The sequence below is a fragment of the Eumetopias jubatus genome, unplaced genomic scaffold (genome assembly GCF_037043125.1).
Source record: "Eumetopias jubatus isolate StellerSeaLion01/CBP00866 unplaced genomic scaffold, mEumJub1_p1.0 scaffold_1, whole genome shotgun sequence".
Lineage (NCBI taxonomy): Eukaryota > Metazoa > Chordata > Mammalia > Carnivora > Otariidae > Eumetopias > Eumetopias jubatus.
In genome coordinates this window covers 110,985,034-111,009,488 of record NW_028274807.1, presented here as the reverse complement: position 1 = coordinate 111,009,488, position 24,455 = coordinate 110,985,034, and the positions used below count along the sequence as shown (strand labels likewise).

Below are 24,455 nucleotides of genomic sequence, written 5' to 3'. Positions count from 1 at the left end.
CTCCTTGTGTTGGGTATACACACCCTCAGCTTTATTAGTGTAGATTGCTGGCCAAAGTGATGCTGCCAGTTTATATTTTCTCCAAAGGTACTTGGGTGTCCCCATGGCTTTTCATCCTTGCTCCCAGCTGTCATTACTGGGTAGGACAGAGAAAAAGTGTAGGGTCAACTCCGCAGACTGGAAATTGGAGCCCCTTTTAAAGAAAAGGACAAGTGTCTGTGGAATAAAATCCAAACTCCTTACCATGGCACACACGGCCCTGCCTTGCCTGACCAACCTCTCCAGCCTCACTTCATTCTGGGTGGCCTTCTTTCTGTGACAGAAACATACTGGCAAACTCATTCCCACCTCAGAGTTGGATGCTCTCTCTGCCTAGCACTCTCCTCCCAGCTCATTGCATGACCGTTTTTTTTTTTTTAAGATTTTATTTATTTATGTGAGAGAGAGGGAGAACGAGAGAGAGAGAGCATGAGACGGGGGGGAGGGTCAGAGGAGAAGCAGACCCCCTGCTGAGCAGGGAGCCTGATGTGGGACTCGAGCCTGGGACTCCAGGATCATGACCTGAGCCAAAGGCAGATGCTCAACCAACTGAATTGTCCAGGTGCCCAGCATGACTGGTTTCTTCTCAACCTTTGTATATCAGCCCCTCGGAGAGGCCTTCTCTGAACACAATATAAAGTAGTCCTCCTATTTATCTTCCTACCTAACCCATAGCTCTCATTCACATTACTGGTTTTTTTTTTTTTCACTGTATTTATCAGAATTTGAAATTATTTACTTTGTTTCTCTCACTGGAATATAAACTCTATGAGGGCCACATACGATGCCTGACATGTGCCAAATTTTTATTGAGTGAATGAATGTACACATTGATGCCTTCTCCACTTGGTGACTTGTTACCCCTTCCTATCACTTTTCCCACATTCACTGTCCCAGCATTTTTCTGGTCACTGGTGCATGTATAGATTAGGGTGAATGTAGAGGACCCTGATGGTATCCTATACAGACACACTGTCTAGTGCTATCTGTTTCCTTCTGAGATGTCCCAAGATCTCAGGCATTGACTCTATCCATAGTTGAACCTTCCTCTTTGGACTAAAGTCAGGCCACCCCCCCCCCACCTGCAATGCCCAGAACCAATGACTCCCACCATCTTTCTGGAGGTCGTTGTTGCTTCCGTAAAGTGCTTAGTAAAGAATGAGGTTTGCCTGACTCACCTCTGGCCCTTTCTTGCTAACTGATGGTGAGGAAGACTCCTCAAGGCTCTGAGAATAATTCATTTACTCATCGTCTGGGCAGTGGTGACTTTGTGGGCATCATTTGAATCACCGGTGATTCCTGCATCCAGTTGACCTACTAAAGGATTACTTGTTGCTTCTGGGAGAAAATACTGTGATTATTCTGAGATCGATCAGTTGATTCGCTCACCTTTGTGCCCTCCACCCTCATGACACCTAGATCCTGGGCTGGGACAGGTGGTCTCTTTTGGGTGCTCCCTGTACTACTTCCAATCACTGCACTTACCTCATTGTTGTGTCATGCTCTCTTTTTCCCTGAGGAGAGGAAACTATGAGTTTAAACTTTGTATCACCAGTGCTTGGCACAAAGGAGTCATTTAATAAATGTTTATTAAGCAGATGAACAAATAAATGGGGTGAATTCTAGACCTGGAATGAAAACCTGGTTTATGAATACATTTGATTCATACAGAGAGAGTACCAGCTGTGTGTGTGACAGAAATTTGTAAGCAGGCACAGCACAGCTCCAGAGAAAACCAGGTTCTCCACACACTGTTGAGGTAAGAACTAGCCTTTGAACTGGGGGCACTGTTAGTCTGTCCTTAGGCTGGGGCAGCGACGCGACACCCAGAATTCTGCTCCATGCCGTGTATGTCCCCAGTAGAGATTTCCCTTTGTTGATTCATTCAGCATTTGTCAGGTGCTTGTAGGTTTTCCCAGGAACAGGCAAGCAAGAGGCGGATTGTTTTCCCACTGTGTTGTCACTTTGCTTGATGGTTTCACACAGAGGAAGTGCCCGCGGTATTTGGAAAATGATTCAATTGAGCATCATCTCTGAAGAATCTGGATGGACGTTCCACCGTTGTTTTCGTTTCTCAGTGCCAGTCCTGTAGAGCAGTGTGTAAAAAGTGGGTGAGGAGAGCAGTGTTGGTTTGCACCTAGACTTTTCTGTGCAGCTTCTACTGCTGGGCCACCATGAGGTGTGACAGAGAGAGTTCAGCGGTTCTCTTTCTGGCTGTGGACACACATACAGTCTCTTTATCACCTGCTTTTGATTTGCCAGTTTGGCTCCAACCAGGGTATTCCTAGTTCCTGCATTTCACTCTGTGTCACAGGGGAAAAAATGACAAGACACGCCCCATCGCTCCCCATAGCTTTTCAGCCTTTTAGCTAAGATCAAGTGTAGTGTCTGCTAAGACACTCCCTCCAAAGAAGCGTGTAATTTGAGGAGAGTTATCTTTTCACTCTAGGTTGTCTTGTGCCGGCTTCAGCAAGACGACTAGGCGATGTGTTTTTGAAACAATTTAACCCATTTCATAGTGCCTCAGCTATATTTACATGCTCTAAAGTTATTTTCTTTTTCTAAATTGAATATATTCCTAAAAGATTCCTTACATTGTTTCTGGAATAAGGTAGAGCACAAAATATACATACGTAATATTTGTTGTAGGAAAATGAAACAGTAGAATGATCATAATAAATTTCTTAGTTTGAAGTAAAATATATTTTTAAATCACCCTTTGTGTGTTATCTAACACAGTTGGAGAAAAGCACAGTTCATTTCTGTGTTTTAAAAAATTATTATTAAAGTATAACATTTGCTTCTGAATATGTGATTGGCATCCTACCCGTTACCAATTTTATTTAGTACCTTCATTAAAATTTAAACTTGAAAAGATTTTGCTTTATTCATTCATTTATTTTTTTATAAACTGGTAGTGAATTTACCTGTGAAAATGGAAATATTAACAGTTCCAGAAGGTATTTGTTTCTTTACTAAAAAATAGTGTGCATTTAATTTATTGGCTTATTTAGTAGCTCTCCATTTAGTAGAGATTAATTTCTACAACTTTCTTTGGGGAGTAGAAATGTAATTTTTTTTTAAAGATTTTATTTATTTATTTGACAGAGAGAGAGAGACAGCAAGAGCAAGAACACAAGCAGGGGGAGTGGGAGAGGGAGAAGCAGGCTCCCCGCGGAGCAGGGAGCCCGATGCGGGACTCGATCCCAGGACCCTGGGATCATGACTTGAGCCGAAGGCAGACGCTTAACGACTGAGCCACCCAGGTGCCCAGAAATGTAATTTTCTTCCTATTTTTTTAAATTTAATTTTATTATGTTATGTTAATCACCATACATTACATCATTAGTTTTTGATGTAGTGTTCCATGATTCATTGTATAACACCCAGTGCTCCATGCAGTACGTGCCCTCTTTAATACCCATCACCAGGCTAACCCATCCCCCCACCCCCCTCCCCTCTAGAACCCTCAGTTTGTTTCTCAGAGTCCATAGTCTCTCATGGTTTGTCTCCCCCTCTGATTTCCCCTTCATTTTTCCCTTCCTACTATCCTTTTTTTTTTTTTTTTAACATATAATGTTATTATTTGTTTCAGAGGTACAGGTCTGTGATTCAACAGTCTTACACAATTCACAGCACTCACCATAGCACATACCCTCCTGGTGTCTATCACCCAGCCACCCCATCCCTCCCACCCCCCCCAGCACTCCAGCAACACTGTTTGTTTCCTGAGATTAAGAATTCCTCATATCAGTGAGATCATTTGATACTTGTCTTTCTCTGATTGACTTATTTTGCTTAGCATAATACCCTCTAGTTCCATCCACGTCATTGCAAATGGCAAGATTTCGGTTTTTTTGATGGCTGCATAATATTCCATTGTATGTATATACCACATCTTCTTTATCCATTTGTCTCTTGATGGACATTTTGGCTCTTTCCACAGTTTGGCTATTGTGGACATTGCTGCTATAAGCATTGGGGTGCATGTACCCCTTCGGATCACTACATTTGTATCTTTGGGGTAAATACCCAGTAGTGCAATTGCTGGGTTGTACAGTAGCTCTATTTTCAACGTTTTGAGGAACCTCTATACTGTTTTCCAGAGTCGCTGCTCCAGCTTTCAAAATGCTTATTGGCAATGACTGATTCCCATGCTTGAAAAAAAATTTTTTTAAAAACATATCCAGGGGTGCCCCGGTGGCTCAGTTGGTTAAGCGTCTGCCTTTGGCTCAGATCATGATCCCAGGGTCCTGGGTTTGAGTCCCACATCGGGCTCCCTGCTCAGTGGGGAGCCTGCTTCTCCCTCTCCTTTTGCCTCTCCCTCTGCTTGTGCTCTCTCTCTCTCTCAAATAAATAAAAAATCTTTGAAGAAATATCCATACATAAATACAGATAAGGGACTAGAAAGAAATACAGCACAATATTAAAGATGACTGTCTCCCTGTGGTGGGATTATGAGTACTTTTAAAATCTTTATACTTTTCTGTAATCTCCCAAATTTTCTACAACAAGTTGGTATTACTTTTGTTAGCAGAAAAGGCCACCAATGAAATGTACTTTAAAATATTTGACTCATGTATCATAAAAAGTTTGTGTAGGCTGATACATCGGACATGATTTTTACATCTTGATCCAGGCCGGGCTTTGCTGAACACACTTTGCTGCCAACTTTACCTGGAGCAAAGTGTAATTTCTTTGCTTATCAGTTACATTGAAGTGCATATATGTGTCTTCTTAAAATATGATCATTTTATCTGTCAGAAATGTATACATAAAATCTAAAATATGCATAAACAAAATAAAAATAAAAGTCATAATCCTGAGATCAGAAATGAAGAGAGACAAAGACTTGTAGTACTCCTTTAAGCTTTAAGTACATCAGTAATTAACATTTACATCTGGGAAAACCTACACATTTAAAGTGTTTTCTTCTCCTTCAATTTATGTAGTGTTAGTATATGACAACTTTATGGCCATAAGAGTTTAATTTTTTTGAAGAGGTTGTTATTGTGAAAAAAAGGAAAAACCACCCATGAATTAGCAGAGTGGATTATTCAAAACTGGGTGCCTGGGTGGCTCAGTTGGTTAAGTGACTGCCTTCGGCTCAGGTCATGATCCTGGAGTCCCGGGATCGAGTCCCGCATAGGGCTCCCTGCTCAGCGGGGAGTCTGCTTCTCCCTCTGACCCTCTTTCCTCTCATGCTCTCTATCTCTCATTCTCTCTCTCTCAAATAAATAAAATCTTTAAAAAAAAAACACTGAGATTGCCTAAAACAACCATATGAAAAAGCAGACATTGATATATATAAAATCTATGGCATACCCCAATCTACTTTTTGTATATATACTCAAAGTAAGATATGTCATTATTGTTATTTTTAACAACCCAATCCTTTAAATAAATAAAACTGCCTTGAGATATGACCCTAATAGATTAATAGATATAGATATGTTCTTCACTTGGAAACATTTTTATTTTTAATACATTTTTAAAGAAGCAACATCAATTTCTTTATTACATGTAATTATTTTTATTTCTTTATTTTTAATTTTTTAAAAGATTTTATTTGTTTGAGAGAGAGAGAATGAGAGAGATAAAGAGAGCACGAGAGGGGGGAGGGTCAGAGGGAGAAGCAGACTCCCTGCTGAGCGGGGAGCCCGATGCAGGACTCGATCCCAGGACTTCAGGATGGTGACCTGAGCCGAAGGCAGTCGCTTAACCAACTGAGCCACCCAGGCGCCCTACATGTAATTATTTTTAAAGTTAAGATAATTTTAAAAGGTGAAAGCTTTATCTGATCTGAAGAGAAACCAGAGTATAAAAGTGAAGATAATTTTAAATAACATTCTGTCACGAAACATGAAGCCACATGATAAACGATGTCATTTCTTTATCCTGCCAGTCTCCAATTAATCAAGGCCTCATTCAGTATCCACTCTGGGTTTAGCTTCCCAAAATAATTCTTACTGATGTACAAAAAACAGATTCAGTTAAGGCTTTGTTGTGATTGTTATGTGTTGTACTAATGTGCTATTTTTTCAGGGCTATACAGATACACCTTCAATTAGTTTAATATTTGTCTTACTTGATAGAAACTAAAAGTTCATCCATCAGTGAAAAGGAAGAGGGGAGAAGGCAAAAATAAAATTGGAACACTTAGCATTGATCAAGATCTGAGTCTAGGAACCTCTGTCCATTCCCCAGGGAGAGGCCTGTAGGTTGCGAGGTGGGCAGGAGGGGTGGACGTGGGGTAGATGGCCCCTTCTTGTGATCCTGCGCTCCTCTGTGCGGCTGCGGCTCATCCGAAGAGCTCCGGCTCACTGTGGTGCTGTTGGCTTCACGGCCTGCTGAGATTCCTTCTCCTCCGGATTTCCCAAGAGCCAGCAGGGGATTTCCTTGACCTTCACTTGCGGAGCCTTTCGGATGGTTTTGGAAGCATCTAATCCTCCCTGCTTTCGGTTTTCCTGATAGAACTCTGATAATGGACACTTAGGAATGACCACGCTCATTCTCCGGTGTCCCGAAGGTGAGTAGTTTGGTTTTCCGACTACGAATGTAAGCTACTGGTGACTCAGGATGTGTTCTAAACGTGCAATAAAGCATATTTCTTGGTATTCCCTGCTCATTACATTTTTCTTGAAATCTCTCAGGCCCCCTCCCAAAATAAAAAATGAAGGCACCATCATTTGTTAAGTGTTTTCATTTATTATAGCTGATATTGTTTTTATTGTATCTTTCTTTATACCGGAATTGTGACAAAGGGCAATTAGTTTTACAGAAAGTGAGGAAAGGTAGGAAGGTTGCTTTAATTTTTCCCAAACCTGGCTGGAGGGAAAATGGGCACATCCTTCAAGTTTATGAAACAGGCGTCGAATCTTTATTAAATTGGCCAGCAGCAGCAGGTCATCCCCATTCAGGTACCGGAGAACTGGAATCTCCTCAGGGTTAGGGAGCTTTTCAGCAAAAAGAAAGAGAAGGGAAGCTCAGGGTCCACCTGTGGCAGCGGGGAGGCGGGAGGACGTGAGCGGGCGGCACTAATTTTGGAGCTGGATCCCCTGAGTCTCATTATCTACAAACGGGGGGCAGCGGTGTTAATCTCATCTGAAGGAAGAATGAGCTAGAATGCTCTGGAGATTTGAGAGACCACAGCAGGCCTGACCACATAGAATTTGGACACTTTCAAAGCCTTACAATTTATTCAAGTAATGTCTCAGCGTATACTGAGGGGAGCGCCAAGATGCCGCGAGCACGGTCCCTTCGCGGGGCGATGCCCAGTGGGGAGAGCGTGGTCAGTGCTGGGCTGGAGGCTAGGAAGGCCCTGCGCGGGCACCCTTCCTCAGAGACGGCGGCACCTCAGCCGAGCTTTCAAGTAGGATCCGGACGGCTGAAGCTCCGTTCCTTCTAACCTGTGCCGCTACCTCCAGGAAGCAGGTCCGCATTAACCTTTCCCTGAGCCTCCCTTGGCCTCTGCTCTTCCCCTGCCTCACAGCCTTTGGTGATGCAGGGGGATGTCGCCTCCTTGCAGCGGCAGGAAGGGGAATGGCTCTGTCAGGACAGTCTCACCTGTGTGTGTGTTTCCCGTGTGTGGATTCAGGACCAGCGGAGGAGGGGCGTTTAGCCTCAGTGGGGTGGGCTAAATGCAAGCTGAACCACTACCTGCTGCGAGCCGAGTGACCACCCACCTGCAAGAGACGCGGAACGCACCGCCTTCCCTCCGGCGTCGGCGTCGGCGTCGGCATCGGAAGGGAGGGAGGGAGGGAGGGAGGGAGGGAGGGAAGGGGGGAGGGACGGCCGGCCGGGGAGGGAGTGTGAGACGGAGGAGTAACAAAGAATGCACCAGCATTTTTAACTTCCCTTCAATCCCGAATTCCATAGAATCACAGAAAACTTTTTAAGAGAGTAAATCAATAATGGTTCTAGGAAATAGAAAAGATTTAGATCAGCAGGAATAATCTTACGGAATTCCTGAATATCAAAAAACAGATGGACATAGCCATAGAGAGATAAACGACCATAGAGAGATAAACGACCATAGAGAGATAAACGACCAAATGAAACCACTAACCCAAACACACACATCCTGAGATCAAAGTTAACGGAAGTGAGAAGGAGGAGGGGCCCTGAGGTAAATATTAGAAGGATCAGTTGATCAGTTGGGAGGCAGCCCTTACGTGGGTGGGGGTGTTCCCGTTTTTCAACCCTGGTGCCCCCAGGCTGCACAGGCTGGAGCTGGAAGTCTGGCACTGGGGCTAGGCTTCTACCCCTCAACAGCGCATACCACTTTCCCACAGTCCCCACACACAAACTTCAGTAAGCAGAACATGCAGGAAAGCAGGGATTCTCAAATACAAAATGAACACACAACCAGGAATCACCAAATATCTGAGGAAATTTGAGGCCGTGAGAGAGAGGCCAGATTTACCTGTCAGAGATACCAATACTCAGGGAGACAGTAGCCAGAGGAAGACTCTGGGATATATATGGTAAATATCTTCTGAGGGATTGGAGAAAATTATTGTTGTCAAAGAGAAGCAATAACTAGAGGACTTGGAAATTCTAGGCATATAGAAAAAAAGAGGTGTTAACAATTTTAGAGTGATCATTAAAATCAAACGTATTAAAAGATTAAGTCTATTAGGTTGGGGAAAGCAAAAAATCCAGTTATATACTGTTTGCAAGAGACACATCTAACTTAAAACTGTATAAAAACATCGAAAATCAAAGGATGCAAAAAATGTACCAAGCAAATGCTAACAAAAAAGAAAGCAGGTGTAGCAATTTAACATCATACAGAATAGCATTTGAGGCAAAGGTCACTAGTAGGGACATTGGGAATAATACATATTGATAATATTATAATCTATTTGTCAAAATAAAAAAAAAAGAACTTCACTGATTACACTGAGCCCCGTAATGGGCAGAGCTGAAGAGCTAATATGTGCGTGAGGTGGAAGATCAGGCCGGCCCAAGGCAGAAGGCACAAGGTGCCAAGAAGATAGTCAACATCTTGAATTTCCTAATGACAGAGCCTTAAGAGTCAACCTGGGGAAGGCCAGAAGCAGGGAGACTCATTAGGAAGCTCTTATAATGATCTAAACAAGAGATGGACTCAGCCCAAGAGGCAGACAAGAAGGATGGTATGAGAGGACATGAGAAGGTTTGAGACCAAGGGTTTGAGACCGGAGCTGTGTGGGAGGTAGGGTTTAGAGGACCTGCAGGGAACAGATGTGAGGCTGTGACATGGAGAGGGGGAGTACTGCTCCAAAGTGGCCTGAGCACCGAAGGAACTCAGTTGTCATTGTCCACGGTGGAGAAGACTGAGGGTGGGGCAAGCTCTAAGATGTAATTTCGCTAAGTTTTTAATGCCCTCTTAGACACGCAAACAGAGATGCAGGGTTGGAATCCGGGATGTGCAAAGCTAAGAGTTCATGGGAGAGAAGATGAAAGGGTTATCAAGATGAAGGTGGTATTTAAGGACAGGAGACTCCATGAGACCACCCAGGGAGTGATTCACGTAAGGAGATGAAGAAGAGCCCCAGGGAGAGGCCTGGAGCCCCTCAATATGTAGAAAATGGGGAGGTGAAGAGAGTCAGCAAAGAAAAATGAGAAGGAACAGTCCCCGAGGTGGAAGGAAAATCAAGGGAGAGGAGTGTCCTGGAAGCAAGGCAAGAAATGCTTCTAGGAGGAGGAAGTGAATAATTGGCCGGTGCCACTGGGAGGCCGCTCTATGTGGCATAAATTAACTATAGTGCATATAAAACGTTATGGAGCAATTAAAAATAAAATAGACAAATATGCCTGGAAATGTAGACATGGAAAAACCCCTAATACTCCTTAAATGGAAAATGAAAGCAAAGAGAATCCCCCCAACAATACAAGCAATAGGATTCAACTTTTATTTTAAAAAAGATGTGTAGGAATAATTTATAAATACACTGAACAGAGGAATACTAAATTCGGGGTGGTGATTACTTTTGGGAAAGGGGTTAGAAAAGATGAAAGGATGAAAGTGGAATCTCGATTTTTTTATTTATCTCTATCTCTATATCTATATATATTTCAACATTAATGACATATAATTGACAAAGTCTATATGGAGCTATCGTTTACTGAGTACTTAGTTGGTACCAAGCACCATGCTAAGTAATTAGCATTCGCATTGAATCTTCACAGCTATCTATTTGGTGGGAATCATTATCCTCATCTTATAGAAGAGGGAACTGAAGTTCAAGTTCACCCACTTAGCTAAGTGGCAAAGTTGAGGTATGAAACTGTGTCCCTGTAACCTGAAGACCACGTTCTTAACCACTGCCAGTTACTGAGAATGTCTTCGAGGCCATGCCCTGGGTGGGGTAGAGGAATCAGTAAGGCAGAGATTTTGTCCTTCTGGAGCTCACCATCTGGTAGGAAAGGCAGGCCCAAGGGCAAGTAAGGCGGCATGGTCCAGCAAGCGCAGGGACAGAGGTGAGTACATGGATACCCTAGGGAAAGCCATGATGGACCCTGATTGGGCGAAGGGCTAGGAGGTCTGGGAAGTGTCTCCAAGGAGATGGGACTTATGCTTGGTCTTGAACATGGTTAGAACCCGGGTCTCCTGACTCAGCCCAGGGCTTTCTGCTATAGCACGAAGGAAAACATACACAATACAAAATCCTAAAACCAAACCCCCAAAGTAGCACTACTTGGGCACAGAGTAAACACAGTAAATGTTAGTTGGATCCACTCTGAACTAAAAGGAACTTCTGAAGAACAAACAAAAAGCTTACCTCAATTCCATATGAAATTTTCATTATGTGTTTTTTTCATTGAATTCCAAAACTCTTAGTGGACAGTAGATTACACACAAGTATAATCTGTCAGTAATAACATTAACAAAAGTCATTTACTCTTATTATTCTAAATGCTTTGAACTGTTTTCAAAAATGTACCTACCTTCACTTTGGTCCCAACGCTGATTCTTGCCTGTTGGCCCATTGCTAGAAAAGTGATTGAAATCTTGTCTTGTTCTAGGATGCGAATTCCAATGTAATGGTTCAAAGCCAGAAAGACAGGTTTAAATGAAACAAAGGGTGAGGAAGCGACAGAACTGGACCAATTCCAAGCCCTTATTCTGTTGCCAGCTTGATCTGAGTATTGACCTCCCAAGATATTGATGTATACCCTGGGCAGAAAGGAAATTAAAAATTATAAACAGTAACATTATACTTCGACCTTAAATTTAGCCCTGTCACTTGCTAGCCAAGGGGAGCAACAGTTTAATGCTAGCCAACAGCATATGAATAGTGCAAAACCTCAGGTAATCGTGGGAATGATAATACTGTGACTGAATTTCATACTAAGTTAAAGTGGTGGATCCAATCCAAGACCTACTGATAAACCAAACTGGGTCCCAAAGAGAGAACTGGGATCGTAAAGGGGTCTGGAAAACTGTGTGCTGGGAAGAATGAAGGGGGAGCAGGGAAGGTTTAGTCTAGACAAGAAGACATGCAGGAGAGGCGAGCAGGCTGTACCCGAAGAGGGGAGAAGACCAGTGCTTAGATTTTCCCCAGGACAAAATGAAGACCAGTGGCTCTAAGTCTTGGGGGAGGTCCCATTGGCCTCAGTACAGGACAGCTGTGTTCTAACAGTACCCAGCAATTGGGAGCCAGGAATCCTTCTAGGAGGGCTCTCATCAGGGCCAGGTGTGGGCAGGAGAGGCTCAGGGAACATCTCTCAGATGGCTCAGAGTGCCAGTGAAGAGCCTTGTGATGGAGCACAAGGTGGAGCTTAAACTAACGGGGTCTCCCCAGTCTCTTGGTGTAGCTGATGCCACATTTTACTACATTACATGCATATTAGGCCCAGCACAGTCTGAGCTCCAGTGGCACTAAGGACTGCCATTCTACTTAGTTATCTCCTCTTCTCTCACCTTCTTCCAACTTGGATCGCCATCGCTTTCTTGAGGAGAGGGAAGAGGTACAGTTCTGGGTATTTAGAAAGTTGGCTGAATTTGATAATAAACTATATTTTTAAAACTAGATGAATTGTCCATGAGGGGCCCTAGAGTAAGATCACATTTTATTTCCCCACTGTTGATTAATGGCAGTAATCTAATACCAAAAGTGCAAATGAGAAATTGCGGTGATGATCTTACTGTATGTGGGAGGAGGAAGTTTCCTTTTGTCTTGAAATATGGATGAAAATAATACTTGGCTAAAATTATGTAGATAAATTGTTCATTTAATAAACATTATTTGAGTCTATATCATGTACAGATACATGCTTGTAGTGGCAAAGATTCAGAGTATGCCTTCAAAGAACATGGGGCCAGCAGGGGAGATGAGCTTGCTACACGAAAGGCAGAGGCAGCTAGAAGGGGCACTGAGAGTATGCAGAAGTTGCATCAGAGGACCAGGGATCCAGCTAGTGGGTCAGGGGACTTCACAGACAGGGCAAATGTCCTAGAAACCAATGGATATCTGGTGACAGTTAATACAGTACCAGACCAGATGTAATACAGAATTGTTATTGAACCCTGAAGGATAAATAGAAATTCTCCACTACACATAGGGTTAATGGACTGACTACTGCATTAGACCTGAAAAACACAAATGTCTTAATTTTCTCAAGTACTGGCAGAATGTCCAGACTTTGTCAATTATGAACGGAATTTCTCAAGATGAGATTGTTATTCCTGTAAATAATTTAAAGGGGAATAGTATCTCTTTCTGAAAAGCTCAGGAAGTTGGAAGTGCCTTTGAAGTTAGAACACAAATTTCACTTTCTCAGGCTAAATGAAATAATGCAAAGTCACAGAGTAGATAAGTTCGTAGATCAAAATAAGATCAGGATCTGCTGAGATTTTGTTTGTATATTATTGTTGGTTGTGGCTATAGGAATCTTGGAATAGTTATAGATATATCTCAAAACATAACACACACACACACACAAACTATAACAACACAGTGTGGCAGCTATCCATTGTAAATTATTTCCATAGATGAGGTAGTATAACATTAACAGGCATAGGCTCTAGAGAGACCACCTGGATTCATATCACAAATCCCTTGGGTGACCATATAATTTGTTTAGAGACTTTTTTCTAATATTGAAATCACAAAGTTCATATTTTCTTACATTTTATAGAAAGAATATGATGAGCTTTGTTTTACATAGTTGCCTGGGATTCTTCCACTGAGAAGAAATGGGATGACATAAATAAAAATTTTCTCTGAGTTGAACATTACTATCTAAAGATCACTAACTTAAATAATTCTTAAATTATTTTTATTTTTATCGTTTGAAAGGAAAAGAAAACTTCCAGCTATAAGATGAATAAATTCTAGGGATTTATGTACTGCATAGAGATTATAGTTAATAATACTGTGTGTGTGTGTGTGTGTGTGTGTGTGTGTGTGTGTATTTGAAAGTTGCTAAGAGGGTATATCTTAAATGTTCTCAACACAGAAAAGAAGTGATAATTATGTGACATAATGGTGTTAGCTAATGCAATGTGATAATCATTTTGCAATATGTAAGTGTATCAAATCAACACATTTTATGCCTTTAACTTACACAATGTTATATGTCAATTATAAAGTTGGGAAAAATAAAAGAAAAAGTAAAATTTCACAACCACCTCCCCCCAAAATGGCAGCAGGAGAAACCTAGAAGCCTACCAGACATTTCCATTGGGATGATAGCATGAACTTCTGCCAGAAGAATCTAGCAATGCCAGGATCGCAGGGTCAGTTGGCATGTCTTCTTGGACTATACAAGTGAAACCACTTACTTTGTTGGGCACTCGGATGATGGCTAGATTTCCAGATGGGTAGCTGAGATCAGATAAGGTCATTTGAGTTGTTCTAATGTCCTTCTGGGAATAAATTCAATTTATGAGAGAGACTTTGAAACCATTCTGGAATGAGAGCTACTGTTATTACAAAAAGAATTTTATGCTTTTTATGGGATCAAAATAGTTTTACAAGATGCAAAAAGTCTCAACAAAATACTAGCAACATATAAAAAAACATATATACAATGACAACGTGGAGTTATCCCAAGAATGCAAGGTTGGCTTGACATCTAAAAATCAATCAATGAAATATATTGATAGAATAAAGCGCAAAAAAATTATAATCTCAATATATACAGAAAAAGCATTTGACAAAATCCAATACCTTTTCATGATAAACAACTCAATGAACTAGGAATAAAAGGGAAACTCCTCAACCTGATAGTGTTTAACAAAAACCCACAGCTGACATCATACTTAATGGTGAAAGACTGAGTGATTTCCCCCTAAGATTAGGAACAAAATGAAAATGTCTACTATCCCCACTTCTATTCAACATTGCACTGAAGGGTCTAACTAGGGAAATTTTATGAAAGAAGAAGAAACGAAAGCCATCCAGATTGGAAATGAATGATGTGAAACTATCCTACTCTTGTATATAGAAAATCCTAAGGAATCCACAAAACAATATATTAGAACTAACAAATGAGTTCCGCAGGATTGTAGGCTACAAGACTAATGTACAAAAATTAAATTGTACTTTTGTATACTAGCAGTGAACATTCTGAAAATGTAATTAAGAAGATAATTCCATTTACAATAGCATCAAAATGAGTAAAGTCTACTGAGGATAATTTACTGTTAATACTCAGTCCCATCCAAGCTGATCAGCGAAGCCCAGAGGAAAAGTAAACACAAGATTGAGTCATTTTGAAAAGCAGCCAAAGCTTTCAGGAGAATTAAGAATTAAAGCCAGGGCATGAAATGATAACTAATAATAAAATTTGGGGGGCGTTATGGAAAATTTATTGATGTAAATAAGACAAAACCTACACTTTTTCTCATGGGGCCTGAACAAAAACTTCATATACTTCCTATGCCATGAAAGTCATTTTTCTAGTTGATTATTGGGGTTTGACTAAACTTTTAGGAAACTATAAGTAAACATGATTTTCTCCTATAAAAGTGGGACCTTCATTCACCAAAAAGCTCTCCTTATTTCATAGTTTTTTTGTTTTTTTTACTTTCCTTGATGTATTAAATGGCCTTTATGTCCAAATAGCAAATGGCTTGGCCACCAGGCAGAAGTTCAAGTGATGAATAACTTAGTGTTCCATAAAATGGATATCGAATTTTTGTATTAAAAAATAATGTGCTGCTCATGGATGTGTAAATTGGTACACATTTTCTGGGGGACAAAATCTATCAAAGCTTTAAAATGTCTGTAATTTCTTAGCCAGAGTTTCTACCCCTAGACATTCAATTCAAGGAAGTAAGTGATAAGTATGCAACAAAGTCTGCACAAACCTGTTCATTTAGCTGTTGTATATATGGCAAAAAATTGTGAAACCGCCTTTGTGGTTAGGCTAAATGAATTATAGTACATCCCTATAATGAAATACCTTGTGGTTATAAAAATGGTGGTGTATTTCTATCTTTATTGTGTATGATATACTCATAACATTACTATTTAATATTATTATACAAAGAGGGCAAGTTGAAAGATATGAATAATGAGTTAAATTAATTTTTAAAGAATTATATATGTATGCTCATAGAAAAAAGGAAAGATATATTAAAAAGATGTTAATAGCTTTTCTCTGGGTGGTAGGATTTGGGGCAATATCTGTTTTTTCTCTATAGTTTTCTATATATTTTTTCTCTTTTTCTGTGAAGAAATAAAGCTAATAAAAACAGCTTGTTGAAAGGATACAATATTTGTGTTGTTCCATCTGGAAATGAAGTCAGAAACTTGCTTCCATGTTTGTAGTGCTTCTCTAAGAGCTCGTTCCTCATGATCTATGTATATAGCACAGAAAATGAAAGGACCCTTAACTGTTAATTGTTCCAGATACAACGCATTAATTATGATAATAATAGGCATTCCTTGCTTGCTAGACAGTGATAAAAGCCATTTATTTTTTTTTAAATATTTTATTTATTTATTTGACAGAGAGAGACACAGCGAGAGAGGGAACACAGCAGGGGGAGTGGGAGAGGGAGAAGCAGGCTTCCCGCCGAGCAGGGAGCCCGACGCGGGGCTCGATCCCAGGACTCTGGGATCATGACCTGAGCTGGAGGCAACCGCTTAACTAACTGAGCCACCCAGGCATCCCCAGTAACATTTCTAGTTAAAGATTCTTTTTATTCCTAATCCTGTATTGTAGTAAAATAGATTCAAGAATTTCTAGGGCTAAACAATGAAACCACTGAAATATTCATGTAAATGTTGCCATTTATTTTGGAAGATAACACATTTTTTTCATTTTAAAAATTATGAAATATGAAATACATTCAGAAAAGTGCTAAAACATGCTGTTTTGTTAATGAGTAATTATAAAGTGAACACCCATTGTTATCGCCATCCGGGTCAAGAAATAGAACAATGCCAATACTCGAGGAGCCCCTCTGTGTGTCTATCTCAAAGTCGATACCTTTCTTTCCTAGACATAACCTCTATTCTGATTTCATAGTCATTGCTTTGCACTTTTACAATTTCTAAACAATATAGCTTTAATTTTTTCTTATTTTGAATTTTACCTAAGTAGAAACATAAAGAAAATATCTTTAATATTTTGTTTCTTTCTGTCAATATTATGTATGTGAGTTTCATGCATGTTCCAGTTTGTAGCTGTGGTCCACTAACTTTCATTTGTGTATAGTATTTCATGGTATGAATTTATCACTATTTATTTAATAGATATTTGGGTCATTCCCAGTTTTTGACTATTGTAAACAATGATACCACAAACATTCTTATGCAAGTATGCTGGTACCCAGTTCCTCCTGGATATTATGACCATTTGAAAAAAATGGGCTAAAAACACCCTTGAGCACTTCTCAAAGGAGAAATCTCAGTCAATAAATGAAAAGGTGCTCAACATCATTAGTAACCTGGGAAAGGAAAATTAAAACCGCAATTAGAGATCAGTACATACCTATCATACTGGCAAAGAAAATGTGACGTCTGATAGTACTAACTATTGGAAAGGATGCAGAACAACAGTCACCATTGTCTGCCTCTAGTGGATCAATGTAATTTGGTCCAAAAACTTGGAAATCATTTTGGCTTCATCTAGTAAAGTGAAGACAGGTATATCTTGGGACTCAGCCATTCTATCTCTGGGTATAATATGTGAGAGAAGGGCAAATAATATAGCTTAACTTCAGACTTGGATTAATTAAGTTTACTTGCTGAAATTTCTAGGATAGCCAGAAAAATGATAGAAGCAGAGAATATAACTTCCAAGCTTTTAGAGGTAGAAGAAAAAATAGCATGACATATTTTAAATACTCCCCCAAAAGACAAGAAAGGATAAAGGAAAAGAAAAACACATAACAGGGAACAAATAGAAAATATCAAGGAATGTCAGTAATTATATGTAAATAGACTAAATACTCCAGTTAATAGGCAAAGAATGTCAGATTAGTTCTATTTTTAAGGAAAAATCCCAACCATATATTGTTTACAAGAGACAAATCTAAAATATAAGGATACAAAAAGATTATAAATAAAAATGATACATGAAAATACTAAGGAATATTACCAGAGATAAAGAAGATTACTTCATAATGATAAAAGTTTAAATCCACTAGGAGGATATAACCTTACAAAATATTTTTGCCATATTAAGATAGTTTCAATATATACAAAGCAAAATTTCACAAAAGGAAAAGGGAAAATTAAAAATTCCATTATCATAATGGGATATTTTAGCCTACCGCTCTCAAAAATTGCAAGGATTGTTAGACCAAAAAAGTAATAAAACAATAGAATATTTGAACAATCCCTCTAATAAATTTGACCCAATGTTCATGGATTGGAAGATTAAGTTTTTTAAAGATGACATTCTTCCCAAATTGATTTTAGATCCAATGCAACTGCAATTCACATTTTAACAAGATTGTATTATTTGTGTGTGTTGGGGTAAGGGAGGTCTTCACAAGTCAATTCTAAAATTTACAGGAAATATCAAGAACTTAGAAGAGCCAAGACATTCTTTTATTTATTTATTTATTTATTTATTTATTTATTTATTTATTTATTTAATTTATTTATTTGACAGAGAGAGACACAGCGAGAGAGGGAACACAAGCAGGGGGAGTGGGAGAGGGAGAAGCAGGCTTCCTGCTGAGCAGGGAGCCCGATGCGGGGCTCGATCTCAGGACCCTGGGATCATGACCTGAGCCAAAGGCAGACGCTTAACCAACTGAGCTACCCAGGTGTCCCTTCATATTTTTTAAATGAAATTAGGACCACTACCGCACATTATATGCAAAAATCAATTCCAAGTGGATTAAAGACCTAAATGTGAAATGCAGAACTACAGAGATTTCTTTAACATAGGAGAATAGCTGTATTATCTCAGGTCTGGGAAAGATTTACCAACCAATAAAAAAAGCAATATCCATGAAGGATTTGATAAATTACAGTTAAAATGGTGAAGGACAATCCAAGAAGTGGAAAGTGGTTGCAGCAATATGACATACAAAGGGCTCGTATCCTAAATGTATAAAGAATTTTTATAAATCCACATGAAAAAAGGTCTAACGTACCACTTTTTCTCTTCATCCTTCTTGAATCTCAGATCATCCAATTACACAAAGCACATTCTTTAGAATTTCCTTCAATGAGGGGCTACTAGTGACAAATTATCTTTGACTTTACTAGACAATGTCTTTTTGGACACATTTTCTTAAAAAATATTTTAACTGGTTATAGACTTCTAGATTGACCACTATTTTCTTGAAGCACCCTAAATATATTCCCATTGCCTTCTGGCTTCCATTGTTGCTGTTGGGGGGTTATCCGATGGTATAATTCTCTTTAAATATAAACAGAACTTTTTGTTCTCTGCTGCTTTTAAGATTTTTTTTTTTCCTCTGTGTTCCTTGGTTTTGCTCTGACATGTCTAGGATTTTTTTTTTCTTTATTTCATCTTGATTGGGATTCACTGGGCAAAATCTGCAGGGTCTTCCCATTTATCAGTTTTAGGAAATTCAGATACTGCCTCTTTCTGATTATCTTTTTCTTCTCCTTTTGGGATTTTGAACAAATGTGTTTTAGACACCTCATTTTCATATCATATCATACACTTTATATTCTGTATTCTTATTTTCGTTCCCGTGGAGAATTTTATAATTTTTTTACCTTTTTTCCAGAATTTTATAAATTTTTTCCCCTTTTTTCCAGGTCACTGGTTCTCTCTCTAGTTGGGTCTAACCTGTGTTACTGTCATCTTTTAAGTTTTTAACTTCAGTTGTTATATTTTTCGTTTCTATAAGTTCCATTTTTTCTTTACAAACTGATTATGTCACAATAGATTTCTGTTCCCTCCATATACCTTCAAGTTGATATTTTATTTCTTTTTTTTAAAGATTTTATTTATTTTTATGAGAGAGAGAGAATGAGAGAGAGAGAAAGCACATGGCAGGGGAGGGTCAGAGGGAGAAGCAAACTCCCCGCCGAGCAGGGAGCCCGATGCAGGACTCGATCCAGGGACTCCAGGATCATGACCTGAGCCGAAGGCAGTCACTTAACCAACTGAGCCACCCAGGCACCCTGATATTTTATTTCTACAAGCATAGTTTAATTTCCAAAGTCTTTGCAGGTCTTTTTTTAATTAGATATTATTCCTCTGGGTTTTTAATTGTGGTGTTGAGTTTCCTTGCATTCTTGATTCTTTTTCACTATGTGCTAGTAACTGAACCTGAAGTATAATTTGCAGGAGAAATCTGAGGGCCGGGCAGGTGACTTTCCCCCAGACAGGATGTGGATTTGATTCTGTCAGTTACCTCAGTTCACTGCCACACCTTAAATTCTATATCACCCAAGAGAAAGAAATCTGGTCTCCATAATTTAATTTCTAGAAATCTATTCTGAAAAAAATATACTTATATAAACATACATTTATACACAAAGATATTCAAAGCAATGTTATTTAGTATAGCAAAAAAACTGTTAACCTGTATTGCCCAATAATAGGGGAACGGTGAGATAAACCACATAAAGAAGCACATAGGTATCAAAATGCTGTTAATGTAAGCTATATAATAGCATGGAAATATTTTTTATAATAAATTTTAAAAAGATAAAAATTATATGTGTAATATAATTACAAGAATGTCAACCAAAACCAGTGGGTAGAAAGTCTAGAACAGTGCTGTCTAGCAGAAATTTTGGTGACCACAAGAATGTTCTGTATCAGCACTGCAATATGGTAGCCCTTAGTCACACACAGCTGTTCAGCACTAGAAATGAGACTAGTGTGACTGAAGAATTCCATTTTAAATTTTATTTAATTTTAGTTATTTTAAATTTAGATAGCCATATGTAGTTGTTGCTACCCTATTGGGCAGTGTGGATCTAGAAAATATTGAAATATTAGCAATGATTTTGGGGAAGTGCTTAAGGCTTTTGGTGATTTTCTTCCCCTTTTTTCTAGTTTTTTAAGGGTTCCAAATGTTCCAATGATCACATTTTAAAGTAAAAAGGCTTTAACCAAAATAGCTTGCCATAAAATGTATGTAAAAGCACTTTTTAAAAAAGTTTTGACAAGCTTTATTAAGAACAACAACAATGTAAGCATGATGAGTGGTGGTGACGGGGCTAACCGCTGAAAGGGTCAGAGAGTCCAAAATGGTCTGCGGGCTCATGTCAACAACTCAGCAGTGCAGGAGGCCTCCAAGGAAGATGACACAGTCTTCAGCTACATCCCAAGGGCCCCGACATCCAAAATAAGAGCAGTACGCAGTCCTGGCCTGATTTCTACTGGTTATGACCCTCAAAAATGACTTTTTAATTCTCACAGACGCGGTTTAGAGAGTGGTGAACTAGAATTTATCCAATGGAGACTAAAAAAACATAAAGTCTAGTAGAAGTTAAAGAGCCAAGTGTGTACCATTTCTTCTTGACAAAGAGTTAAATGTGTTATGTAGCCAACCTGTTATATTCATTATGACAGCTTTTACGATTTTAGGAAAAACTGATTTTAAAGAGTCACGAGTAAAAGCATTACAAGAGAATCACCTTTCCACATGCTATTCTAGCATCACAGCAAACGATGGAAATGTTTCTATTTTCTAGTTGGAAATCAAGTAGTCTGTCAGCAATTAGCTCTTTTTCTGGAATATCCATGGAAAGTTGATAAGAAATTGTTTTTAAGTGCTTTGAATCTAAGGAAAAAGAAACCACATGAAAGTAGATATTTGTTTAAAATGTTCCAAAACCTCTCCCTAAAATGAAATTTCAAACCCTATTACAAATTCATTGATTCATCAGACTTTTTTTTTAATGGAAGAAAAATGAGGTCCTTCATGAAATTAAAGTGAGTGCCTTCTTTTGTTAAAAAAGGAAAACATTCCTTTGTTAAAAGAAGAAAGATGAATTTTCTGGCCTTATGTTTAGTAGGAAATAGTTGAATATCAAGGAACTTTATACTAGGGATTTAGTTTAAACCACAGCAAACATTTATCTTTTCTAAGTATCTTTTCAATAGATCCTGAGTGGTAGAGTTGCTGCCTGATGCTCAGAAAGATTAAGTAATTACCCCAAATCAGCCAGCCTATAGGGAGAAAAGCAAGGAGATAAATCAAGAACTTCTGATTCTAAAAATCAGTGCTCCTTCAATTTTATCCATACTATAGCAACTCATAAGCTCTTTGCAGCTACCTGTAGAGTGCTCTATGGATGTTGCTAATTTATTTCGATCGATAACAACAGTAAGCGGAAGCCACTTAAGTGAAATACCAGATTTTCTGAACCATCTTAACTGATGCATTGACTGGAATGAACATTTTATTTATTTTTAATTATTACAATTTTTTTAGATTTTATTTATTTACTTGAGAGAGAGCAAGAGCGTGCGTGCGCACACACGCACACACGAGAGAGAGAGAGAGAGAGAGAGAGAGAGAGAGAGAAGAAGCAGGAGGAGGGGCAGGGAGGGGCAGAGAGGGAGAAGCAGACACCCCGAAGAGCAGGGAGCCTGATGAGGGGGCTCAATCCCAGAACTCCCAAATCATGACCTGAGCCAAAGGCAGACCCTTAATGACTGAGCCACCCAGGAACCCTTGGAATGAACATTTTAAATATACCAATTTCAGCTCTTGGTCAAACATCTGAGCTTTCTGATGTAGAACTGATCGATAGCATCAGTGTTGAGGAACTCACCTTCTTCAGAAAAATTGGGCTGTCCATTTGTCATTATTGTAAATTGTCTGGCCATTTGTCGCTCCTGTTTTCTACAAAATTGAAAAATATGATGCAAAAGTCTGAAATGTGTTTTGAAGCTTAAAACAGAATTTTAGTGCAAATTTTAACTGTTCAAATGCTGTCCCTTATTATTTTTACCTATCATTACTTGGGAATCCAGGCATTTAATCAGTACATATGGGTCTCTACTCTCTTTAGTCGACAAATTTCTCCAACATGGGAATTCTAAATTGAGCTGAGAATTTGCAGTTGGTAGATTTCTACCTTAAATCGTTAAAAAATTCACAGAGTTTCTGGGAGCTTCTGAATCTCAAAAACATCTACCAGGAATTTTAATGGGTTTGCTTTGGCCAATCTTTTATTTATTTATTTTTAAAGATTTTATTTATTTATTTGAGATAGGGAGAGAGAGGGCACACAAGTGGGGTGAAGGGCAGAGGGAGAAGCAGACCCCCTGCTGAGCAGGGAGCCCGCCGTGGGACTCGATCCCAGGATGCCGGGGTCATGACTTGAGCCGAAGGCAGACGCTTAACCGACCGAGCCACCCAGGGGCTCCCAATTTTTATTTCTTTCCTGGGAATGCCTCTTCAAAATTATAAGTTTTGAAAAAAACAAGGTTCATCGACCAAAAGCTCTCTACTTCAGTGGGCCTGAGTTTCAATATCAAAGGCTCAGTGTTACCTCTGCAGGGCTTTTTCCTTTGCTTTGAGTCTATCAACTTCACTGCCGTGAGCTGCGTGAGGGTTAATACAGATTAATTCCTCTTTCGGGCCCTGGTTTTTTTTTTTTTCCTCATAGATGTAGTCAATCAGATTTTGAAAATACCTACAACAGGAGGCCTGAAAAACAAAGAGGTCATTTTTCATCTCACCAGTCCTCGAAGAAGATACTTAGGGGGGGAAAAACCCAAAATGGCTAATGAACTTTGGATAATGATCTATGGTAAATTTTTTTGGTAACAGCTTTCTTGAGATAGAATTCACATTCCGTAATTCGCATCCATTTCAAGTGTACAAGTCAATGGTTTTTAGTGAACTCACAGAGTTGTGCAAAACCATCACCTCAGCCACTTTTTAGAACGTGACCCTTATCCCTTAACCCTTCCCCCCACCCCCCACCTTCTTCTCCTCTCAGCCCCTGGAAGCAACCGACCCGTGTTCTGTCTGCACAGATTTGCTGTTCTGTACAGTTCATATAAGTGGAATCATACACTTGTGGTACTTTGTGATTGGCTTTTGCTTAGCATAACGTTTTCTAGGTCCATCTATGTTGTGCATGTATCAGTACTTCAGTTCTTTTTATGGTTGAATAAAATTCCATTGTATGGATACACCACATTTATTTACCTGTTTATCAGCTGATGGGTATTTTGGGTTGTTTTCATTTTTCAACTGTTATGAATCATGTTATTATGAACATTTGTGTACAAGTTTTTGTGTCGATAGAGGTTGTCAATTCTCTTGGGCATAAACCTAGAAGTGTAATTGCTGGGCTATAGGTAACCATGTATTTAACTCTTCAAGGAATTGCCAGACTGTTTCTCGAAGTGGCTACACCATATTATCTTCCAGCTTCTCTACATCCTTGCCAACATTTGTTAGTATTATCCATCCTTTTGATTATAGCTATTGGAGTGGGTATGAAACGGTATCCCATTGTGACTATGATTTATATTTCCCCACCAGCTAACATGTAACTCTTTTAAGCATTGAAGTGCAGGGGAAGATGCAAACATACTTCATACATTGAAAAATAATACAATTTCCTCCATAAACCCGCTTTAGAACTTACTTCTTCTATTGATTCCGAGTTATCATCATCAGAGAAAATATCCATATTGGAAAGAAATGTTCTTAGATCGCACCCACAAAATTCACACTGGGGTGATATTTCCTCCTCTTCTTCCTTCAGAGAAAGGAAAACAGAAATGAATCGGTGCCCACAAGGAGGCCCACAGCCTCTGGGAGCAGTAGGATCCAGGGCTCTGGGCAGGGCCAGCAAACGTCCAGTAGGGGAGCAAGCGGTGGTGGGGCTGTGCCAACCTGTCAGAATCCCTGGGGGCTGAAATAGTTGGTGGGGAACTTGCAGGGGGCTGAGATCCTATACCAGAAGGCACCAAGCCAGCAAGATCTGTATATTCCAGTAAGGAGACATTATTTCTATTCAGGGGCTGGGGAGGCCTGAAGAGGCAGGGGTGGTGTTTTG

At 39.4% G+C, this 24,455-nt stretch overlaps 1 protein-coding gene across 1 annotated transcript in view; it reads right to left on the bottom strand.

Annotated features, from left to right (window-relative positions):
* Nucleotides 1-6,731: 6,731 nt before the first annotated feature.
* Nucleotides 6,732-24,455, bottom strand: part of ERICH6 (glutamate rich 6) — a 37,458-nt gene continuing 19,734 nt past the window's right edge. The window contains exons 9-16 of the mRNA XM_088023093.1: nucleotides 24,042-24,155; nucleotides 22,932-23,089; nucleotides 22,209-22,279; nucleotides 21,066-21,211; nucleotides 15,750-15,835; nucleotides 13,701-13,856; nucleotides 10,975-11,203; nucleotides 6,732-6,995 (exon numbers count right to left, since the gene is read on the bottom strand). Coding sequence (XP_087879219.1) covers nucleotides 6,732-6,995; nucleotides 10,975-11,203; nucleotides 13,701-13,856; nucleotides 15,750-15,835; nucleotides 21,066-21,211; nucleotides 22,209-22,279; nucleotides 22,932-23,089; nucleotides 24,042-24,155 — 1,224 coding nt within the window. The remainder of the gene's footprint in view (nucleotides 6,996-10,974; nucleotides 11,204-13,700; nucleotides 13,857-15,749; nucleotides 15,836-21,065; nucleotides 21,212-22,208; nucleotides 22,280-22,931; nucleotides 23,090-24,041; nucleotides 24,156-24,455) is intronic.